At 44.1% G+C, this 19,209-nt stretch overlaps 1 protein-coding gene across 2 annotated transcripts in view; it reads left to right on the top strand.

The window, feature by feature from the left end:
- The window catches only part of C13H1orf21 (chromosome 13 C1orf21 homolog), a 207,994-nt gene extending 190,453 nt beyond the window's left edge, over positions 1-17,541 (top strand). For both annotated transcript variants that reach the window (XM_076873064.2, XM_076873065.2), the window contains exon 6: positions 14,919-17,541. In XM_076873064.2, the coding sequence (XP_076729179.1) occupies positions 14,919-14,957 (39 nt within the window). In that variant the 3' untranslated portion in view covers positions 14,958-17,541. The remainder of the gene's footprint in view (positions 1-14,918) is intronic.
- The last annotated feature ends 1,668 nt before the right edge of the window (positions 17,542-19,209 follow it).

The raw sequence follows: 19,209 nt of genomic DNA, 5'->3' as shown, positions 1-19,209 counted from the left end.
ACTGACATTTGCCTCAGTTTGCAGCTTTAAGAAAATGAGTTTGCTGCAGAACAAGGTGGTGATTTTTTTTTTTAAGAGAGAGAGGGGGAGAGAGAGAATTTTTAATATTTATTTTTTAGTTTTCGGCGGACACAACATCTTTGTTTGTATGTGGTGCTGAGGATTGAACCCAGGCTGCATGCATGCCAGGTGAGCGCGCTATGGCTTGAGCCACATCCCCAGCCTTTCACTGTATCTAGAGGAGAAAACCAGTATCTAGGTTTAAAAATTGGATCATAGGGGAGTTTCTCAATATAATACTAGGTATAGGTAACTTCAGAGTTTAAGGTATGCTTTCCCCTGGTACACTTCAATTTATTGGTAAGAAGCTGAAAAGGTCAGTAATTTTTTTTTTTTACGTATCTGCAATAGTAGCACCTTCTACAGGCAAAACCTGAATTTATAGTTTGCTTTATGAGGATGTACAAACCCATCCAATAACTAGAGTCTTTTGCTCTTGCAAAGAATACCCTGAATAGTAAGTGAGGAATGTCTCAGGACAAGGCTTTTGGCATCTTGCTAGTTTTTCTGAAGCAAGGCTTCTTAAACTTCATTGGGCCTTGGGTATCTTTTTTAAATCTTCTAAGAATTACAAAGACTCTCCCTATAAAAATGCATATCGTATCTCAAACACTATAATTTCAGGTTTTATAATTCCATGGAACTTGGCCCAGGAAAGAACTGGTAGCTTTCTTTATGGCACATTTCACTGATGTGATTCCCTTTCATCCAGGGCCCAGCTGTACCCAGGAGCTCAGGTAGTAACCTTATCCATATATATCTTTGGCTTTAAAGAGAATTAGGAAACCTAGTGCAAATGACTCAACACAAACCCACTCTCCTTCCTTTGTTTCTTTCCTTTCTTCTTCTCCTTAAAAACAGTTCACAGTGTGCCCAAGACTGAGCCGTTGGCATGCCTAATGTAACTCGAATCTTCCTGTACCATGTTGAGGCTCTGGCTTTGTTGACTGGAATTATTCAACTCGACGCTCTGAGGAAATGTCTGAGAAAGAGCAGAATTCTAAGTCAGCTGACTTTAAAGGATGTTTATCTGTACAGTCTTAAATCTATTCAACAGTCATTTACATTTAGAAAACACTTGAGTTCCAGAAGAGACCTGATTCCCTTGGCCCCAGAATAATAGAGCTGATGAGAAAGGTCATGGTAAATCTGCATTTAATAAACTTATTTCAAGGGCTCCTTCTCTTAATATCACATCAGATCTGTCTGACCCTCATTCTCAGTCAGCAGGTCAGAGGTCAGAGGTGCTTGCTTTTCATCTGGTGAAGAGAGGGACTTGCACGCAGTTAAGAACCAGGATGTGGAGCTCTGCGTGCGGACGACTCCTGTGGAGGCTGTTTAACCTCAGAGTTGCTGTAGAACAAAAAGTAATGTTTGGCCCATGCGAACTGATAGAATGGGTTTTACTTTCTGGAGGTGTGTTTAAAAGTCTCCTCCATCACTCCTCCCACAAGTAATGAGAAAACCTGAGACTGTTGTGTATAACCCTAAAGGATGTCCCACACCTGTCCCCTGTGCCCAGAGAAAGCCGGGCGTGTTCTTGTGTGTTCGGGAAGTGGGCTTGGCTGTCGTGTCACCCCATGGAGTAATTTCTTGCAGCATATTGAGCACATTGTGACCGTGCTTTTGCTAACAAAACCCTTCTTTGTGTCTCCTCTCCTTCGTCCCCTTGTTTGTCTTCTCTCTCTCCCACGTGTTCCTCTCCCCCTTTGTCGGCCAAATTGAAGCCTTAATCACAAAGAGCAAGGGTGTGACTCAGTCCCGTTTTGTTTGTATTCCTACCACGTAGCTTTATGCAGATGACTCCTTGCTCATCAAGATGGCGACCCTGGTGTAGGAACCACTGGCCAAAGTGTGAGAGTAAGCTCACTCCTGGCGTTCCCGGCTGCTGGTAGGATTGGGTGGTGCAGCCAAGAGAGGGAACCAGGCTCCAAGCCTTGGCCTCCGCTCACTTTCTTGTTTTCTGGAGAGTTTGATTTTCAGAGAAATCTTGAAGTTCTGTCAGCCTGGTTCTTTAGGGAGCATTAAGAAGAGTTAAGCTTCTGAAGCAGAAGAGAACTGAATGCAGATAAAAACCATGCCATTCTGTGCTCGAGTCCTGGCTGACTGCTCTGAATTCAGCAGCAGCAGTATGCAGCAGTCAGTGATTGGTTTCATTTTGCCAGTGGGCAAGGGAAGGTAGCCCAGGGTACCACGAGAAGCCACCAAGCTGCAGGATGCTGGGGTGCCTTGTTCCCTTGGTCTGTTCCCATTCAGCTTCTCTTTTCTCTTACTTTTCTTTAGCTATCCATTTCCCTCCTTCCCTATGATCTTGCAACCACAAGCCTGGCTTCAACCCTACAAATAACACTCTGGGATAGAGAGAGTACTGATATTAGTAACTACTGCTACATTATTTAAGAATATCTAAAATAATTGGATGCATTGAACATATCCCTAAAGATAAGAATTAGGTCTGGCTTTGTCTGTTTCCCTAGAGCCTAGCACAGAGCGTAAGAAACTTGCCAAATGATTGAATGGTGCAGATAAGACCTCTGGGAGTCAGACAGAGGCAAATGCATGCAAAGGGTGGAGATACGATTGGAGGAACCTGCGGTGAGGGTTCAGTGTGATAGGAGGTGCACAGCTGTAGTTGTAACAGCCTGGAGCAGCCTAGCAGTATACAGCAGGTGTATTGCCAGAAAATAAGATAGGGGTCCAGGGGAGGAGGCATCATGGTGCGAGAGAAAGAGCCTGTGCTTTAGACCCGAGCCAAATCCAAGGACTGGCTCCTGACCTAGCTGTGAGACTGGAGCTCACAGGTAGAGTCACTAGCAGAGTTTTTGCTGTGTTGTAGTTATTCTGTAACTGGTAGCATTTGTTTTGGTTGAAGTGGCCTAGGTCCATATCATCCATATCATTCATGCAGGAGGGAATGAGGGGTAGGTGGGGCTAAGACTGACTGAAAATGCAGTAAGTCAGAAGTTCTCCTTGCAGATGGAGTGTTGGAACAGGACTCTTCCCAGCACAGGGGTCGGCCTCCCTGCTCTGTGGTAGAAACATGCTCAGGAGTTCAAGCCTTGTGAACTTTTATAGATCCGTTAAATCACCTGTGCTGGCTTTTGAGCTGTGATTACAGAATGAGTCAGGGAGTCAGTGGCTTGGGCACAGCTAAATTCCCTATCTATGTTTTTTTTTCTGTTTGAAGGCTTCATTTTTTTTAAATTCCTGTGGGTGTAGTTTTCTTTTTTCTTACTTTTATGACCCTTAAAAAAAACTATTCATTAATATCGGCCTCAAAATGCATACAGTAACAACAGCAACAAAATGTTAGGAAAGGCAGCTCTCAACAAAATCATCTAAATGAGGAGAGGGGCTTGTGATTCCTTTAATCAGCTTGTCTTGTATGTGCTCTCTGGACTCAGAAATGAGCCAGGGCCAGGGGTGCCAAATGGGCAGTCAGAAAAGTCTTGCCTATAGGGCGCTTCAACTATGGCAGCTTACCTTTGGAGTTGGAAAGATCTTTAAAGGGTATCATCCAACTTACTTCCAACTTTTTCTTCTTCCTCTGTGGCAAAGAATGAGGCATGTCCTTATTTATCAGTCAGAACAGTGTTAGGAGGCTTAGTGCTCTGCATATATCTTGAAAATTTTTATTCTGAGGTCTCTTGTTATTTTATTCCTCTCTTTGAAATTCCACTGGGTGGAGGCACAAAACCTGCTCTGTTCCCAGAGAAAGCTGTCTTAGAGCTGACACTTCTGAACTGCCCCCACTGGAATGCCATTTTCTCAAATCCACAAAAGGAGTACTGAAATATTTTATGCTCCTATTTTCAAAGTTGATTATTGGTGGTTTGGGGCTATGTAATCATCCCCTGCCCCCCTCTGGGCTAGTAACAAATTGAAAATAGATACAAGGAGCCAGGTGGGCCTCCAGAGTCAGTATCTGCCTTATTAAAGAGCAGAGTGATCCCAGATGCAGGTCCAGAACTAGTTTGAAATATATCTGCAACACTGAGAACATCAGGAGGATTTGTTGTCCGAATATATAAAGAAGAGCCATTAACATAAACCAATAAAAACCATCTATCAGACTTCTTGGTATATATGCTTGGATTCTCTTACACAGTCAAGTGTTCAGTAAAGTGTACTGCAGAATTCTCTGTTCAGTGGAAGGAAGGAAGGAGAGGAGGAAGGAAGAAGGGAAGGAGGGAGGGAGGAAGGAGAGAAGAAAGGAAGAAATGAACCATATATGTGTATGTCCATAACTGTAATAATCAAATCATATAGAGGAATATGCAAAATAAAATTGTATGGTACCATATGAATTAAAACACAAATGACGTAGTACATTGTTTATAGACAGACATCCAACGAATATTTATTAAACACAAGTTATCTACCAGATATTGATAGTCCCGATAGTCCCGCAAAACACACACACACACACACACACACACGCACACACACACACTTGCATGCACACACAATGTGGTATGTTACATGATCTTTTTATAAATGGCAAGTATTTATCGATATTAAACATTTAAGCATTTATACATGTAAAAGCATAGTGTGTTTGATCTAGTATCAATCTGACATGAATATTAAAATATCTGGAATAGCTGGAGGCTGGAGGTGGAGCTCAGTGGTGGAATGCATGCTTAGCATGCCTGACACTCCGGATTCAACTCCTAGCACCAAAAAGCAAAATAAAATACATTGGGAAAACCGTTATTAAGCCTTGACTCTTGTTGGACCTGGGGAATGGGGAATGGGACTAGGATAGTAATTCCATCTCTTAGGTGGGCCGGGGAGAGACTAAAGCAAATGATTGAAAGTAAATGCTAGTTCATACATACGAGTGGAGATGTAGCATTTGACCCATTCTTTATACCTTTCTGTAACTTTTAAATCTCTAAAAGTCAGAGGAAGTCTATGAAAACAGGAAAATGTTAATGACAAAATGTCAAGTGGAAGAAAAGCAGATCATGCAGTGGCCACTGGTCTTGCTCACAGTCCCTCTGTGCCCAGCATGGGCAACCGAGTGGAAGAAAACCACCAGGAAGCGTCAACCCATGGGCAAGGAGCCTTGCTCTGAGTCACCTGAAATGCTCCTCTTTGAGATTTCATTTGAAATCACAAGTGTTTCCAAGGGCTGTCATTGTCATGGCCACAGACACAATCAAATTGCCCATCCTGTGTGAATTGCTGTTCTTATTGACCAGTTGGGCAAATGGGTGACAACTCTGTATTCAGTCAGTGCTTAGTAACCCATGAAGCCGAATAGTCTCCACATATTCAGTCAGTTCCGTGGGTCCCGCCTCTCAGGTGTCCTCTGAGCCTCCCCCAGCTCTGTCTTCTCAAAGTGCTCACTCTCAGGAACCATGTAGGGCTAATCATGCCAGGGGACTCCGCAGGATGCGTAATGAAGTCCCATGGACCCTGCTTGTCTCCCTCTTCTGGGTACCTGCAGCTTGGCCACTTTAGCCATGCCCTGGAAGAGAAAGAAAGCCAAAAGGAAGTGTTCTCCCCATCTCTGGGCCCAGGGTACCATGCCTCTCTGCCCCCATCTGGCTAGTCCACTGTTCTCCACCTACTCCCAACCTCATTACTGCAGCACACACTTCCCAGTCTGAAAGCAGAGAAAGCAAGGGAAGGCGAGCCCTGGGATCCAGGGTGTCAGTGCTCCTGGTGGGGAGGAAGGAAAGGAACGAATTTGAGAAGCTTGTCACTCATCTCTCCCTCTTTAGGCAGCTCAGCCCATGAAGCAGTAAAAGAAGAGGCTCCCTCCACTATGACTGACTGGATCAATCACAACCAGAGAAGCTCAGGGGCTGGGAGGAAAGGGTCCAAGGGAGCCTGCTGGGGTCTCTGATCCTGCAGGAATGCTGATGCTCCTAGGAGTCCTTCCAACAGTTTCCAGTTACCTGTAGGAAAAAGAAGATGCGAGATTAGTCTCCCCAAACCTCCATCCATGTTCAGTACAAATCCTAGGGCAAAAGCAATTAATTCAGGACAAAGAGTTTGTCAGGAAGGCACTTCTCTGTCAAGAGGCAGATGAATTGAGATTCCAGATTTGCCTAAAACCATCATCCAAAAGAAAGTGAATCTCAGGGGAAATCCAGAAGGGCCCAGTCTATCAAGTGGGCTGTCCCAGATTTCCTGGCTTGGGGCCACAGGGGTGCTATGTAAATCTTAGCTCTTACATTTAGGAACATACTAATTGAGACATCCTTTAGAATTAAGTCCACCGAATTGCCTGGAAATCTTCCACAAAGAATTCTACAAAAATTTATGGTACATCTATTTATCATTATAAAAGATCAGTCACAACAGGAAAATGATTTATAAGATAATGTTAAGCTAAAAAAAAAAGCAAAACAAAAAATTATGTCTATCGTAGGGTTGAAACCGTATATAAAAATGACATGCACATGGACAGAGATTCAAATGAAACTTGAAAACTCTGATTTATTGGGGAGATGGGGTTGTAGGTGAATTTTTAAATTTAATTTTGATTTTGATTTGTTTGCTTATTTGCAAAAGATGAACAATTTTATTAAATAACATTTTGCAGAATTCTGGCTCTATCCTGGGAGAAAACTCAGGATGGAAATTGCCTCTGCTGTTTGATCTCTCTGGGAAAGGGCAGAAACCCTTGAGCAACGCTGGCCTCTTAATCCACTGGTGCAAATTCTGTTTTCTGGGCCACTGGTAGGCAAGCTGCAACAACTAGGCCGCATCTAATTCCTGAAACAGGAATGGTTTTGACATGTTTACATAGCTGGGAAGGAAACAGAGGATTTTCTAGCTTGTGAAAAATTATATGAAATCCAAACTTCATTGCCCACAAATACAGTTCTTTTGGGGTGCCACCATGCTGATTTGGCCACTAGTATTTACGGCACCTTACAACTGCATGCTTACAGCTGTCGTTGTGAGTTGCAGCAGAGACCATATGGAATGCAAAGTCTGAAATATTCACTGTCCAGCCTTTCCCCAGAGGAAGTCCCCCAGTCCCTGCCCTAGGACACCAGTTCAGCACAGCCTCGAAAACCTGGGATGTCCCCACCTTCTTTTTCCTTACTCCTGCTTATCTCCTGTTGCCTCATTGAAGAGACCAACATCAGATAAGGCTCAGATAAAGATTGAGTGCCAACCCCAGATAAAGCCTGAGAATTATATGCCTGAACACTTCTAAGCTACCCTCCTTACGGTTGGCGGAGTGGAGGTTCGGGTATAATAAACACTCCGTGGGGCGGGGGGTTTAAAGCTATTTAGTTAATACTTATCCTCTGTTGGAAATGAAAAGCCCAGTACACTGGGATTGTTGTCACTGCTGTATAATCACGGTGATCGTTCTATATATGGTCAAAGGCACAGTTAGAGGCTGTCACACTCCCCTGCTCATTACCAACCAGACCTTCCTCCAACTGAAATAATAACGTGTGAGTCTAATTAGAATAAAGCTCATTAGAGACGGAGACAGCCATTAATGCCTCGATTGATTTTTCTAATGAAGTAAGCCGGGGGAAGGAGACTTTAACAGGGCAGCTAATTATTTTTGCTTTTCTTCAGCATTTCTTCGGCGTTTAAAACTGTTGTTATAAATTGTCATTGGACCATAAATGAAAATGCTCGAAAAGCCATCTATGGCTAAAGAGGCTCCTGCACTTGCAGCCCTGGGAAGGGATGGGAGGGGGGCACTTCCAGCCCTGCAGCCCTGTGGGAGGAGCTGGAAGCGGAGCAGCCCCTGGGGATCCCTTCATTCCACTTTCCAGCCTCCTCCTGGTGGAGTTTGATCTGGATTCTGGCTAGTGGCTCACAGGCGCTCAGGCTGTGGGATATGGTTATCCTGCCCCTGTGTTGCTAGTTCAGGAATGACCAGGTTCTCAGAGAAACATGACTCTGTGGTTGCCTCTGGGTGGTGACACAGGAAGAACAGGTTGGAAACAAAGGTGTTAGGAGACACAGAAGGAAGATGCCTGAAGTTCAGGTGGGATCATCTTACTTTATTAATCAAAATGCTCTTTGATGCCAGGTGCACGCCTGTAATCCCAGCAGCTCAGGAGGTTGAGGCAGGAGGATTATGAGTTCAAAGCCAGCCTCAGCAAAAGTGAGGCACTAAGCAACTCAGTGAGACCCTATCTCTAAATAAAATACAAAATAGGGCTGGGGATGTGGCTCAGTGGTTAAGCGCCCCTCTGGGTTCAATCCCCATACCCCCCTGCCCCTCCAAAAAGCTCTTTGCCTCCTAGAAAGTAGTGAAGTCCCATTGCACAGGGAAAAGGCAGCTGTGGAAGAACAAGTAGGGGAAGAAACTGAGCCTCAGGAAGCGCAGAGTTAGAAAAGTCACTCCCAGGAAGCAGACAAGGGGTAGGAGAACCAAAGTGATGCACAAGCCAAACACCAACAGAGGTTCCCAGTGACATCCCAGCAGGTAAAGAAGAGGATGGGTTTTTCTGTTGGTTATTCAGTCAGTCAACAAACAACAAGGATCTGTTTGATGATGAGAGTATAACAACTAATTCCAGACAAAAAGGAGCCTTTTTAAAAACAACTTGTGTCATGAGCCTTCACTATACAACTTCATATTTGCTTTCTCTAAACATGAAATTCAATTCCCTGACTCCATTGCTATACCTAAGAGGTTCTTTAACTCCGAGCTTGGTGTTGACAGCAAAAGACTGCTTAAGGGACCTGACTGAGCACCATGGAAAGAGCTGGACATGCTCCTGGGTGGTCTGCAGAGGTAAACATAGGTATTACGTACCTACCTGGGTTCCCTCTGCTTGCAGCCAAGCTGCCCTTCTCCTAAGTTCCAGCCTGTTCTTTCATGGGGGGGCTGTGCCTGGCCTTTGCTAATACTTTGGCTCAAAACTTATTATCAGTTGAATTATTTAAAAGGTCTTCTTCATTGTGATTCTGCAAAATGTTCACATCTTCTTTCTTTAATCAAAGCACCAGGATGCTTCCTGTCCAACACCTGTCCACAGCCCAGCCCTGCCTCCCCCCAAGCCCGAGTGGTCACATCCCATGTGAAGTGGGCCTCACAGGAGTCATTAGGCATCAGGAAACCCCTCCTGCCCCCTCGTACAAGGGAAGCAAACATTTTGGCCAGAATTACTCTACAACATTCTGTGGCGTGACAGAATGCCCCTGAAAGGGGACTGATTCTCTGGGGAAAATTTCTCTTGACACAATGTTGAAACCACATCTTAAAGACCAAGAAGAGAAGGCTGGAGGATGGGGTGTGAAGGGAGAGAGCAATATGTGAGAACACTCGGAGGTGCAAGAGGGAACTGCCCATCTTAGACACAGCAGGCACTGGGTCTTGCTCGGTTCTGTTGGTTTGACAGTAGACAGTACAGGAGCCAAACCTTAGTAGCCATTTTCTCTTCAGGATATTAGACTGATTTTTTTTTCATGCCTAATAAAAATACTGGAATGTAAATATGTGTCTGTGTATGTATGTGTACACTCACACATAAATATGTAACCACCTGATGGAGGTATGGTTTACCTACCTTAAAGCTGACTCACTTAACATGCACAATTCAATGATTTGTAGTAAATTTACCCAACTGCAAGACCATCAATCACCACACTGTAGTTTTAGAACATTTCCATCACTTCAGTAAAATCTATCCTGCCTGCTTACAGTCAATCCCCAGGCCCACCTCCAACCACATATTTTATTTTCTGTTCCGATTTCTATGGTGGCTATAATGAAAGGTATGAATCTTTATGATTCTTAATGTGTATTGACAAACTGCTTTTGACGCAGCCGAACCATTTTATTCAGCAGCAGCAATATACACAAGTCACATGGTGTTGTACACACTCAAGAATTGGGCACTACTATTTTTAAATATCTAGTTATTTTAATTTTTTTTTTTTTTTTTTTTTTTTGGTGACTGAAGCAGATCATTTTCCTGTTTGAGTGTCTTCAGGTTTTATTTTGGTTTGACTGAATTTTCACTTTGTGCACATTCCCTCTCACTGGGATCCTCTTACAATTATTTTTTGTCTTTTTGTGTAGGAGCCTTGTAAGTGTTCATCATTTGCATATTATAAGTTGCAGATATTTTTCTTAGAGAGAAGTTTGCCTTTTTATGTTGCTTTCTTTTCTTTATTTTTTTTGGTGGGGGGCAGGGGTGGAAAAGTTCATTTTCAAACATTCAGTTGTGTTCATATTTTAATTTTTCTCTGTGATCTTTTGCCATTCCCTTGAGCTTGAAGAGTTAATTCGCCTTCCATGTTCTCTTATACTGTTACTAAGACTTAGCATAGAGCTCCTCTTGGAATCTGTGTGTCTGGGGATCCCCTTAGTCAGACACGTAATTCTTACATAGCTTAAGCAATGTGTACTGGAAGAGAGTTCTTTTTTTGTTTTTGATGGGTCCATTTTTCAAGGGGAAAACTGAGGCACATTTAAGGGAGGAAGACCTAGAAGGACACCATATCAGTCTCAGGGAAAGGGATCAAGATTGCTCTTGGTCTGGAAAGATGTCTGGAAAGATGAACCGGAGGGTTCCAAATGCCGAGACCAAGGTCTTATCTGGGAGCTGCAGAGAGGCAGGATTGGGGCTCTCGGGAAAGTATCCAACATGTTCTAGCAGCAGAGAAGTCCCTCTGTGAGGAATGTGGCAAATTGAGGCTCATCCTACATTAGATGGAAGATCCAATAGGAAAATCTCTAGGTCCCCTCCCAACTTCAGAATTTTAAAATTCTACAGATATTTTTTCAGCTGCTGGCTTATTCAACAAGTGATTATTGAACATTTGGCATATTGCCAGTGCCACCCTAAGTATCCTGGGGATTCAACAGGGAATAAAACTTGAGCCTACTCAGAGCTTCTGTACAAAGGAAAAGAGGGTCAATGGAAGAATCAGTATGTTAATCATGGCAGGGAGTGATAAGAAAACAAAGCAGGTAAGAAGTGCTGTTTTATCCAGGGTGTGCAGAGAAGACAAAGAGGTGGCTTCTGAGTGGAGATCTAGAAAGTGAGAAGTGGTGGGTGGACTGAGAGCTGGGGGAGGGGGTGCTGGTCAGGAAGCAGGAAGAGCAGAACCCGGCCCTGTGCTTCCTGCCTGGCTGAGTGAGGCTGTGCATGAACTGATCCAGACATGGGCCCAGCTTCTCACTGGAAACTTTCATTAACTGTTGGTTCATCATAAAAGTTTCATTTGACCACCTACCCTGTGCCCAGCTTTGCTCAACACCCTACGTGTATTCCTAGTAATTCCCACAACTCTACAAGTTGGGTCTTACCATTCCCACTTTACAGCTGAGGAAAGAGACTTGGCACTTCCTCACTTGGAACTTACACCTACCCTTCCCCATGGGAGTACTCTCAGGGCCCACAACCGATGGTCACATCTTGAGCTGTGTGTATATTAGACTGAATGAACAAAATGCACATGTGCAGAAGGGTACTGAAGACGTCTATGATACGGCCGCACCTGCAGATGTTTAACCTGAGTAGAAAAAGAACTTTTCGGTACTTTGAAGGAGCGGTTTCTTTATTCAGTCACTCTTTGAACTGTAATCTAGGTGAACTTAAAGGTAGGAGCATGTCTTATCTTTTGCTACTCCTTAATAGCTCAAATTCGTAACTTCTTCAAGTTGAAAGGAAAAACACAATATGGATAATCAAGACGACATGTGAGCCCATAGGCAGAGGGAGTGACCAGAAAATTCTCTGTGGGCAAGAGCTCCTCAGGGTGTTCTGAGTCCTGACCAAAATGTCCCCATGGCTCTTTTAAACAATCCTTCCTTGTTGGCATCATTCGGAGTTTCCATTCTTGCAGCTTTCTGGGGCCTCCTGGGGATCTTTCCTTGCGTCTTTTGCACAAGGGTGGAATTGTGAGCAACAGTCCCCCATTCTAATTGCATAAAGCGTCTTTACAAAGACTTCCATTTTGGGTCCCTTTAAGCGGGGAGGGCGTGCTTCAGCTGAGAGAATTGCTGGTGTCTCCTGAGCCTGCTCACTCCTACTTCCTGCCTCTGACAGCTAAAGGCTTTCAGGTTCTCTTTTTTTAGCACAGTTCTTAACAATTTAAACGAGACATGAAGTCATGTCACAGAAACAAGCTCCCTGTCCTGCCCAGGGTGGCCAGGGTGCAAATGGGGCCCCATATGATACAGAGCTGGGCCCCCCCATAACAGTTAGATGTCATTAGAACAGCAGTGGTGGCTGTGTGCTAGCACTCACCTTGGATGTGTTCTGATTCATAGCTTCGGCTTGCCAAAACATTTGGTTCCCAGAGCTGCTGACAGGTGATAATAACAAAAATGAAACTGATTTGAATTTAGTTATCAAGTCACTACAGTCATAACAAAAAAGGGCAAAGGTTAGCTCTGTGGTCTTGGGCTTCTCTGAGCTTTCTCCACAAGTAACAGGGCCCGGCTCCTACCCTGCACGGTTGATATGAATAATAAATGAAATGATAACTGCAAAGCAACTCACATGTTTTCCTCCGCCATCTTGCAGTAATTATAATAATTGAGAGGAATAAATACCTAGGAAAGGAAAGTTACAGCATCTTGTGTTGATATAGAGGGTTTATTTAGCTATGTCCCTCAAAATGTGGTGTGGAGAGCCTTTCTGGTAGTAGCAGTAAATTTTGTAGGTCCTGAAATGGTCCATCGGCTGCCTAAACCAAGTTGGAGACATTGTTTTATCAATGAGTATAGCAGTTCTTCGAGGTAGGGGTGCGTCTGTTTGTCTGTCTGTCTGTCATTACTTCCAGGTTTTTTCTGGTGGAGGAGGTGCCCTCTCAACCCCACTCTGGCTGGCTGAGCCTCTGCTTAGATTCACAGACTCACTTAGACATAAGGAGGGAAGGGACTTCACTTTCTGTCTTGGAAGCTTTTTTGTGTCCGAGGATCTGTCTGGAGTACAGGGCCAAGGAGGGGAAGGTTTCCTGACCCTTGTGGTAGCACAGCTCATGACCACAGTCCTCGCACACTTGACAGCCAAGGGAGGAGGTCCCTCTTCTCCTGCTAGAGGCCTGGACACAGTCAGTTTATAATAACCACAATTACAATAGCAGCAGCAGTGAGTAATCATAGCCGCAGCTAACATCTATCAACGATATTGTATTTTTCCCATTTAATCCTGATCACAACATGAACTGAGACCATGATTATCCCCAGGAAACCAAAACCTGGTAATTTGTCTCATGTCCCACTTTCCTTTCCTAATAAAACCTTCATCAAACCTCCTGAGTCCTGCCTTTCCTGTCCAGCTGAGCCCCCGGCGTCCCTGTGCAAGTCTTCTCTCTGCACCTCATGGGTTAAGGGTGAGAGGAGCGCATTTCTTGGTATTTCCAGCCTTGTTGGGATTGCCCCGCTCCCCATGTTAGAGGTCACATTCCCAGTATTCAGGGACCATGAGGGTCTCCTTCTGCCTCTCCAATGGATGACTCAGAGAACGTCTCCTGAATGGTCTGGGTCACAGCTTGGGGTGTCCTCAGCTTGAGCAGTGTCTCCAGGAAGGTGGTGGTTGGGGGGACATTGCTAAGCACACACCATCTTCTCAGGGACACTGATTACCTAGTTATGCAGCAGGTCAATCAAGCCCGAAGTTGACTCTGGACTCCGTCACTCCTGCAGGTAGCAGGGTGGGGGTCAGCAGTCCGATGGAGGAAGAGACCAGCATGCTGAGGGGTGAGGCACACTCTAACAGAACAAGTTGTCTTTATTACAATTGACTCATTTAATCTCCAACAACCTTGTGAAAAAAGAACCACTGTTGTCTTTATCTTATAAATGAGGACACTGAGAGACAGAGGGGTAACTTGATAGGATAGGTGGGTTAGCAGCCACCCATTTATGGTAGTGCTTAAATATTAGGAAAATGTGGAATATTTTCAATATACAGTTACTATGACAAGCGTGATACATTTGAGAAACAGTTGTGTGCAAACTAGTTTGTTCTTGAAGTATTGGTACTTTGTGGAATACTTTCCAGAGATTTATAAAATTTTGTTTCTAAGTGTTTTTTCCCCACACACACTATTAGGGTCTATACTTTGTGTTTTAAAATAAAAACATTGAAGAATGCAAAAATGATAATAATACTGGACCTTTCACAAACCCTTATCTGTGACATGGTGCTGCAAGGGGCAGGTGCTTATCTCCTATTGTATCTGTGGCATATTATTACAGAGCCAGAAAGAGTGTGTTTTGACCAAGACAACCCAGTGAGGTCAGATGTGGAACCTAGTGCAGAGAGGATAAAATATGTTCAAAAGTGACTATCACCTAGGCCGTAACCTGCTGTGCTAGTGAAAGAGTCCACATGCCTTTGCCTTTTTCCTGCATCCACAATAAGGTCCTAGACACCTTGCTCAAGATTCAGCAAATCCTTGTTTGTTGTTTTAAAAATGATTTCAGAATGAATTACAATTGAGACATCCCTGGGTTATATGTACCACCACACTCTGTGAAAGTTATGTTCCATATATGGGAATAGCAATCGGCAGTGACTCAGTCCATCTTCCTGATGAGAAATCCATCTCCTGATGGATTGTCCGTTCAGTCGTTGCGTGGTGCCACAACCGAGTCTCACACATGCCACACAGGTTGTTATGAATTCTTGACAAAATAAAGGAAGGGCTTATTGGGGCCTGGGGAAGACTTTCATGCTCTGAGACATATATAGCTCTAAAGTTTGTTAGCGAGTACTTAGGATGTGTCTACTTTGTGCCCAGTGGTCCCTGATGAAGCCCAGGTTCTGTTGCAAAGAAACAGACTGAAGGAAAATCAATTACCACTATTTCAGGCTCTGCTCTGAACTTCAAAAAAAAAAAAAAAAAAATGAACTTCTCATTCACTTGTTACTTTTATTTTTCTTTTTTCCTCCAAGGGTCGAGATTACTGTTCGGAGGAAGAAGACATCACATAGCACCAATTCTGCCACTCAGACCAGGAGCTGCTACTGTGTAAATAGGTTACACCCCAGTCAAAATCTTTGCAAAGGTCGGTTCTCTTCAACGAACAGCGCTATAACAAAAGAAGATCGTTCCATATCGTATGCCCCATTAAATTACAGTGTTTCTTAATGAACTTGCAAAGGAATATTCCTAAAAACAAACAAAACAAAACAAAACAAAAAATAATAACTGTTCTCGAACTTTCTTTGTTGCTGCTAGTTAAAACTTGTTGCAACTTTTCACTTCTCTTGTGTGCAGGTATGCAGCAAAATTCTGCAATTTCACCATAATGATACTATTGGTTTTACAGATGTTCTCCAACCTATTTTCTATAAGACGAGGTCGTGGTGAGCTCAGATATCAACTTCTATTCTAGACCGGTTCCACTTCTAAGTCAAGCATCTCCTTCCCTCTCTCTTTCCTCCCTGTCTCTCCTTGAGCGGTCCAGAGACGGACCCGAGCCTTGCTTCTCACTGGCAATGTTGAGCTTTGGAGATGGGATGATTGCTGCAGCAAGCCTTGTTTCTCTGTCTGGAAGAAGTAGAGAAGCCATTATCTATTCAAAGCATGTTGTGACCTGACTCCTACCAGTGACCTAGGAGTGGGGCGGCAGGTTGTTCCATCTAATAGGTCTCTTAACGATTAAGCTTGCAATGCTGGCTTTGGTCAGATGCAGATGGAAGTGTGATCACAATCATTTTCAATCCCTCTTCCTCACTTTTTTTTTCTAAGAAATAAACATTTTACTGTTTTTATGTATCCTTGTCTTCTCCCATTCATCCAACTCAGTGTTTTAAGATGATCCTGGGTGTGGAGTTGAGCCTGCCTTTGTGCTGACACTGATCATGGGCCTCAATGGCACCCCACCCATCCGTTAATAATCTACCAAGGTTTAGAAGGGCTCTAAGTGGTCAGAAGAGAGGAGGAGGCACCCCGCGACTTTTTAGGAGGGCCTATGAAACTACCCTGTTACCTTTTATTTTATTAGCAAATAAAGCATCTTATTTTGTAATTCTCCCCTTCACGATGCTACATGAGCCTGCCACTTCCTTTTCCTCTAACCTATGGCACTGGATAGGACAGTGAAAATCATTTGCCTACTCGAAAGCATAGGACATTTACACTGGTGATGATATTTGGAAATGCAAAAGCCAAAAGCCCTGGCCGTGGTGGGGAATGTTGACTGTGTGTTTGGTAGAGTTTATTTTTCCATACTATATGAAGAGCTGATCTCTTCTCAAAGACAGAAGTAATATTTTTAACAAATATTGTCACAAGTAAATAGCAATCAAAAGGAGAAAATAACTTTTGTATTTTTTTAACGTGTTTGATAGCTTTGAAGAGGGTTCTCTTTGTTACTTTCAGGGGAGGGCACCCTGTTAAATGCCACGCCAGCAGTCCAGGTTTCTCCAGGAGTGCACAAGGAGTGCTGTTAATGTTTCTTTGGGGGTTGGGAATTTCAAGGGCCTCCATATCAGCCACACTGCCACCTCCCAAAGGTGGATAATTAATTAAGAAAGTGGGTAGTTAGGATGTCCCAAGGTCATCAAGAGATCACGTGCCATGAAACAGAATAAAGGAGTTAAATTCATTCTTCCTGAGATGAACTTTGACTTTTAAATCCATTCCCACAAAATTGGTGGCACCACTGATGTGCTAATGGTGAGGCTCCTGATCTCCTCTTAGACCTGGGCAGCAAAACCCAGGGGAAGCAAGCTCCCGTCACCTGCTATAGAAAATGGACTCAAATGTTAGCAACAAAAATCCCTGAATTCTTGTAGCCGGCAGCAGCTATTTTGAGGAACAGCTGTGGTTGTTACATAAATAGAGACACAGCCAAAATTTAAGGCCTTTTATCCTGCTTCAAGCAGAAAACTGCAGGGAGAGTCCAGTAGTCTCGGGTTTTAAATGTTCCCACCCCTTGTAGGGTTTTTGGCCAAGTGATGAAAATAGTTTTCCTCAACTGTAAACGAACTGCTAAACCCCACCTCAAACTCACTCACTGGGGACTTTGTTCACTGTTATGTGGATGACCTTTTCCCGGATCCATCTCCTGTTCTTATCAAGCAAGAATGAAGCAAATGTTAAACGTCTTCCGTGTGACTCCTCTGTTTGGTGTCTCAGACAGTGTCTTCCCAGACAGTCCCCACCTGCCACACGAAGATGAGACTCGCGCCTGTTTTTTGTCTCCAGGTCACGGTTAACATTTTGACATGTTACACGGGTACATGGAACCACCTGTTTCTTGGGAACCTGACTTTGGAGGGTTTCATAAAACCATAAGTGCTGTCCCCGTGAACCAGAGGCTCCTCACCCGGGGCTCTGTCTCCCCTGTTTAACACTGGATGATGTCTTTGTTGTGCAAAAGTGATTTTTATCTTCGGACGCATTTGGTACCCCTCAAAATAGGTCCAAGCAATGGGGTGATCGAGCTGGGTTGGAACGAAATGCTTGGTTATGTTGGCAACACTTGCAACTTGTCTGTTTTTCATTTGTTGGTTTTAATCATAAAATTGTCAAGTGACTTGTGTTTGTACTTTATTTTTTTAATGCCTTCTGAGAGGATCTAAAGCAAAAAAAAAAAAAAAAAAAAAAAAAAAAAATCTTGCCTTTTTTTCCCCCTCTGTATATTCAAACGTTAAGCAGCTTGTCTCAGATACAAGGAAAAGAATAATCCACGTATGTCCTGGTACGTGCTGCTCCTCCCGTGTAGGAATTGGAAGGAGGGAGGGAGGGCAGTGACCTGGTGGATGGAGGCGTGGACATGATGAGGATCAACTGAGAGGCATTCAGCAGAGAGGGTTCTGGGCTCTGGGCTGGAGCAACTGAGGATGCAGCTGCCTAGGGGCCAGTGGGCGGGGCGGAGCTGCCAACAAGATTTACAGCTGGATTTCGCAGGCCTTATGGACTCCGAGTTGCAGAGTTGTAAAAGTTCAGCGGTGTGTGCATAGCTTTCTTTTGGTTGGCAGAGACTCAGGATCATGGAGTACTGTGCTCATAATTGAATACGTGTTTGTTACTGGCGGACAACCCCTAAAAGAGGCTTTTACCTCTGAGACGCCTCCCAGCCCCGGGCTCAAACCGTGAGTGTAGCACAGTGCTATGGTCTATTTAGGGACAAAGAAGCTACCAAGTCCAGAGACTGGCAAACTAGGTCAACCCCCAGAAACAGCGGGGGCCACACAGCCGCCCGCCCTGGGGCAGGTCCCTCCCTGTCAGCCGCGCCTGTGATCTGAGACTGGGCTTTGATGACTCAAATAAGAAATGGCCTGCCTCACGATCAGCCTCGGTCCTGGCGCCCACCACCCTGGCACCCGCCTTATGCTCACTGTGAGGTGATAAAGCGCCTCTTTGTCACAGGCACGCCCAGGCACCGCCAGGCCAGCAAGCCCACAGCCCCAGAAGCAGTCTCAAGGGTAATGGAGCCCGCCTCTTGGCCCCCCCTGATGTCATCCAGCTTTGAGTTATGACTTTGTCCTCCTCCCAACCTCAGTGCCACCTTATTCTGCTAAGGCAGGAACGTCCCCTAATTCTTCTGAAAACAGAGATTATACCTCTTAGGAATTTTACTTCAGTAGCCCGTGATGGAAGGCCACCTACCCATGTCCTGCTTAGACACTGAGCAAGATTTTGAAAGTGTTCCATCTGCACTGATCCTAAGAAACTTGGTTAAATATGTTAGTTTTGTAGGAAGAAAAATCATCAAATTCTTAATCCGGGAAAACACTGACTCAGAATCTTGGATTCTGGGACTCTGATATTTTCTTTCTAAAAGGCAAAACAATTGGTATCTAAGGTTCTCTCCCTGTCCCTCCAGCCTCCCTCAAAAAAGAAAAAAAAAGAAAGAAAAAAAAAAGAGGTATTAGGTTGTGCTCTGTAATTTTACATAAAATCTGCCTTCCACGCTTTCTCCCCTGGAAGGCACCCTCTCTCAGAGCTTTATTTCTTTATACCTCTGAGAAACTGAGCTTTTTGTTAAATTTCTTAAAATTTTAGTAGAAAAATAGGGCATTGTTGGTGGGTAGGAAATACATATTTAAAGGCATAATGGAAAAGTGGCTCGAAGGAGGAGCTTGAGCCACACGATGTCATGTTGGGTTACTGGACCCCCATGTGCTGTGTAAAGCTGCCTGAGGCAATGGGCTTTCAAACTATAAATGTCCCTGCAATCAACCTTTTGGAATTTCATGAATGAGGTCTGTGAATTGCCTTTTGCCAATGAGT

This window comes from Callospermophilus lateralis, chromosome 13 (genome assembly GCF_048772815.1).
Source record: "Callospermophilus lateralis isolate mCalLat2 chromosome 13, mCalLat2.hap1, whole genome shotgun sequence".
Lineage (NCBI taxonomy): Eukaryota > Metazoa > Chordata > Mammalia > Rodentia > Sciuridae > Callospermophilus > Callospermophilus lateralis.
The sequence above is the reverse complement of the archived record's forward strand: the minus strand, read 5'-3'. Positions and strand labels throughout refer to the sequence as shown.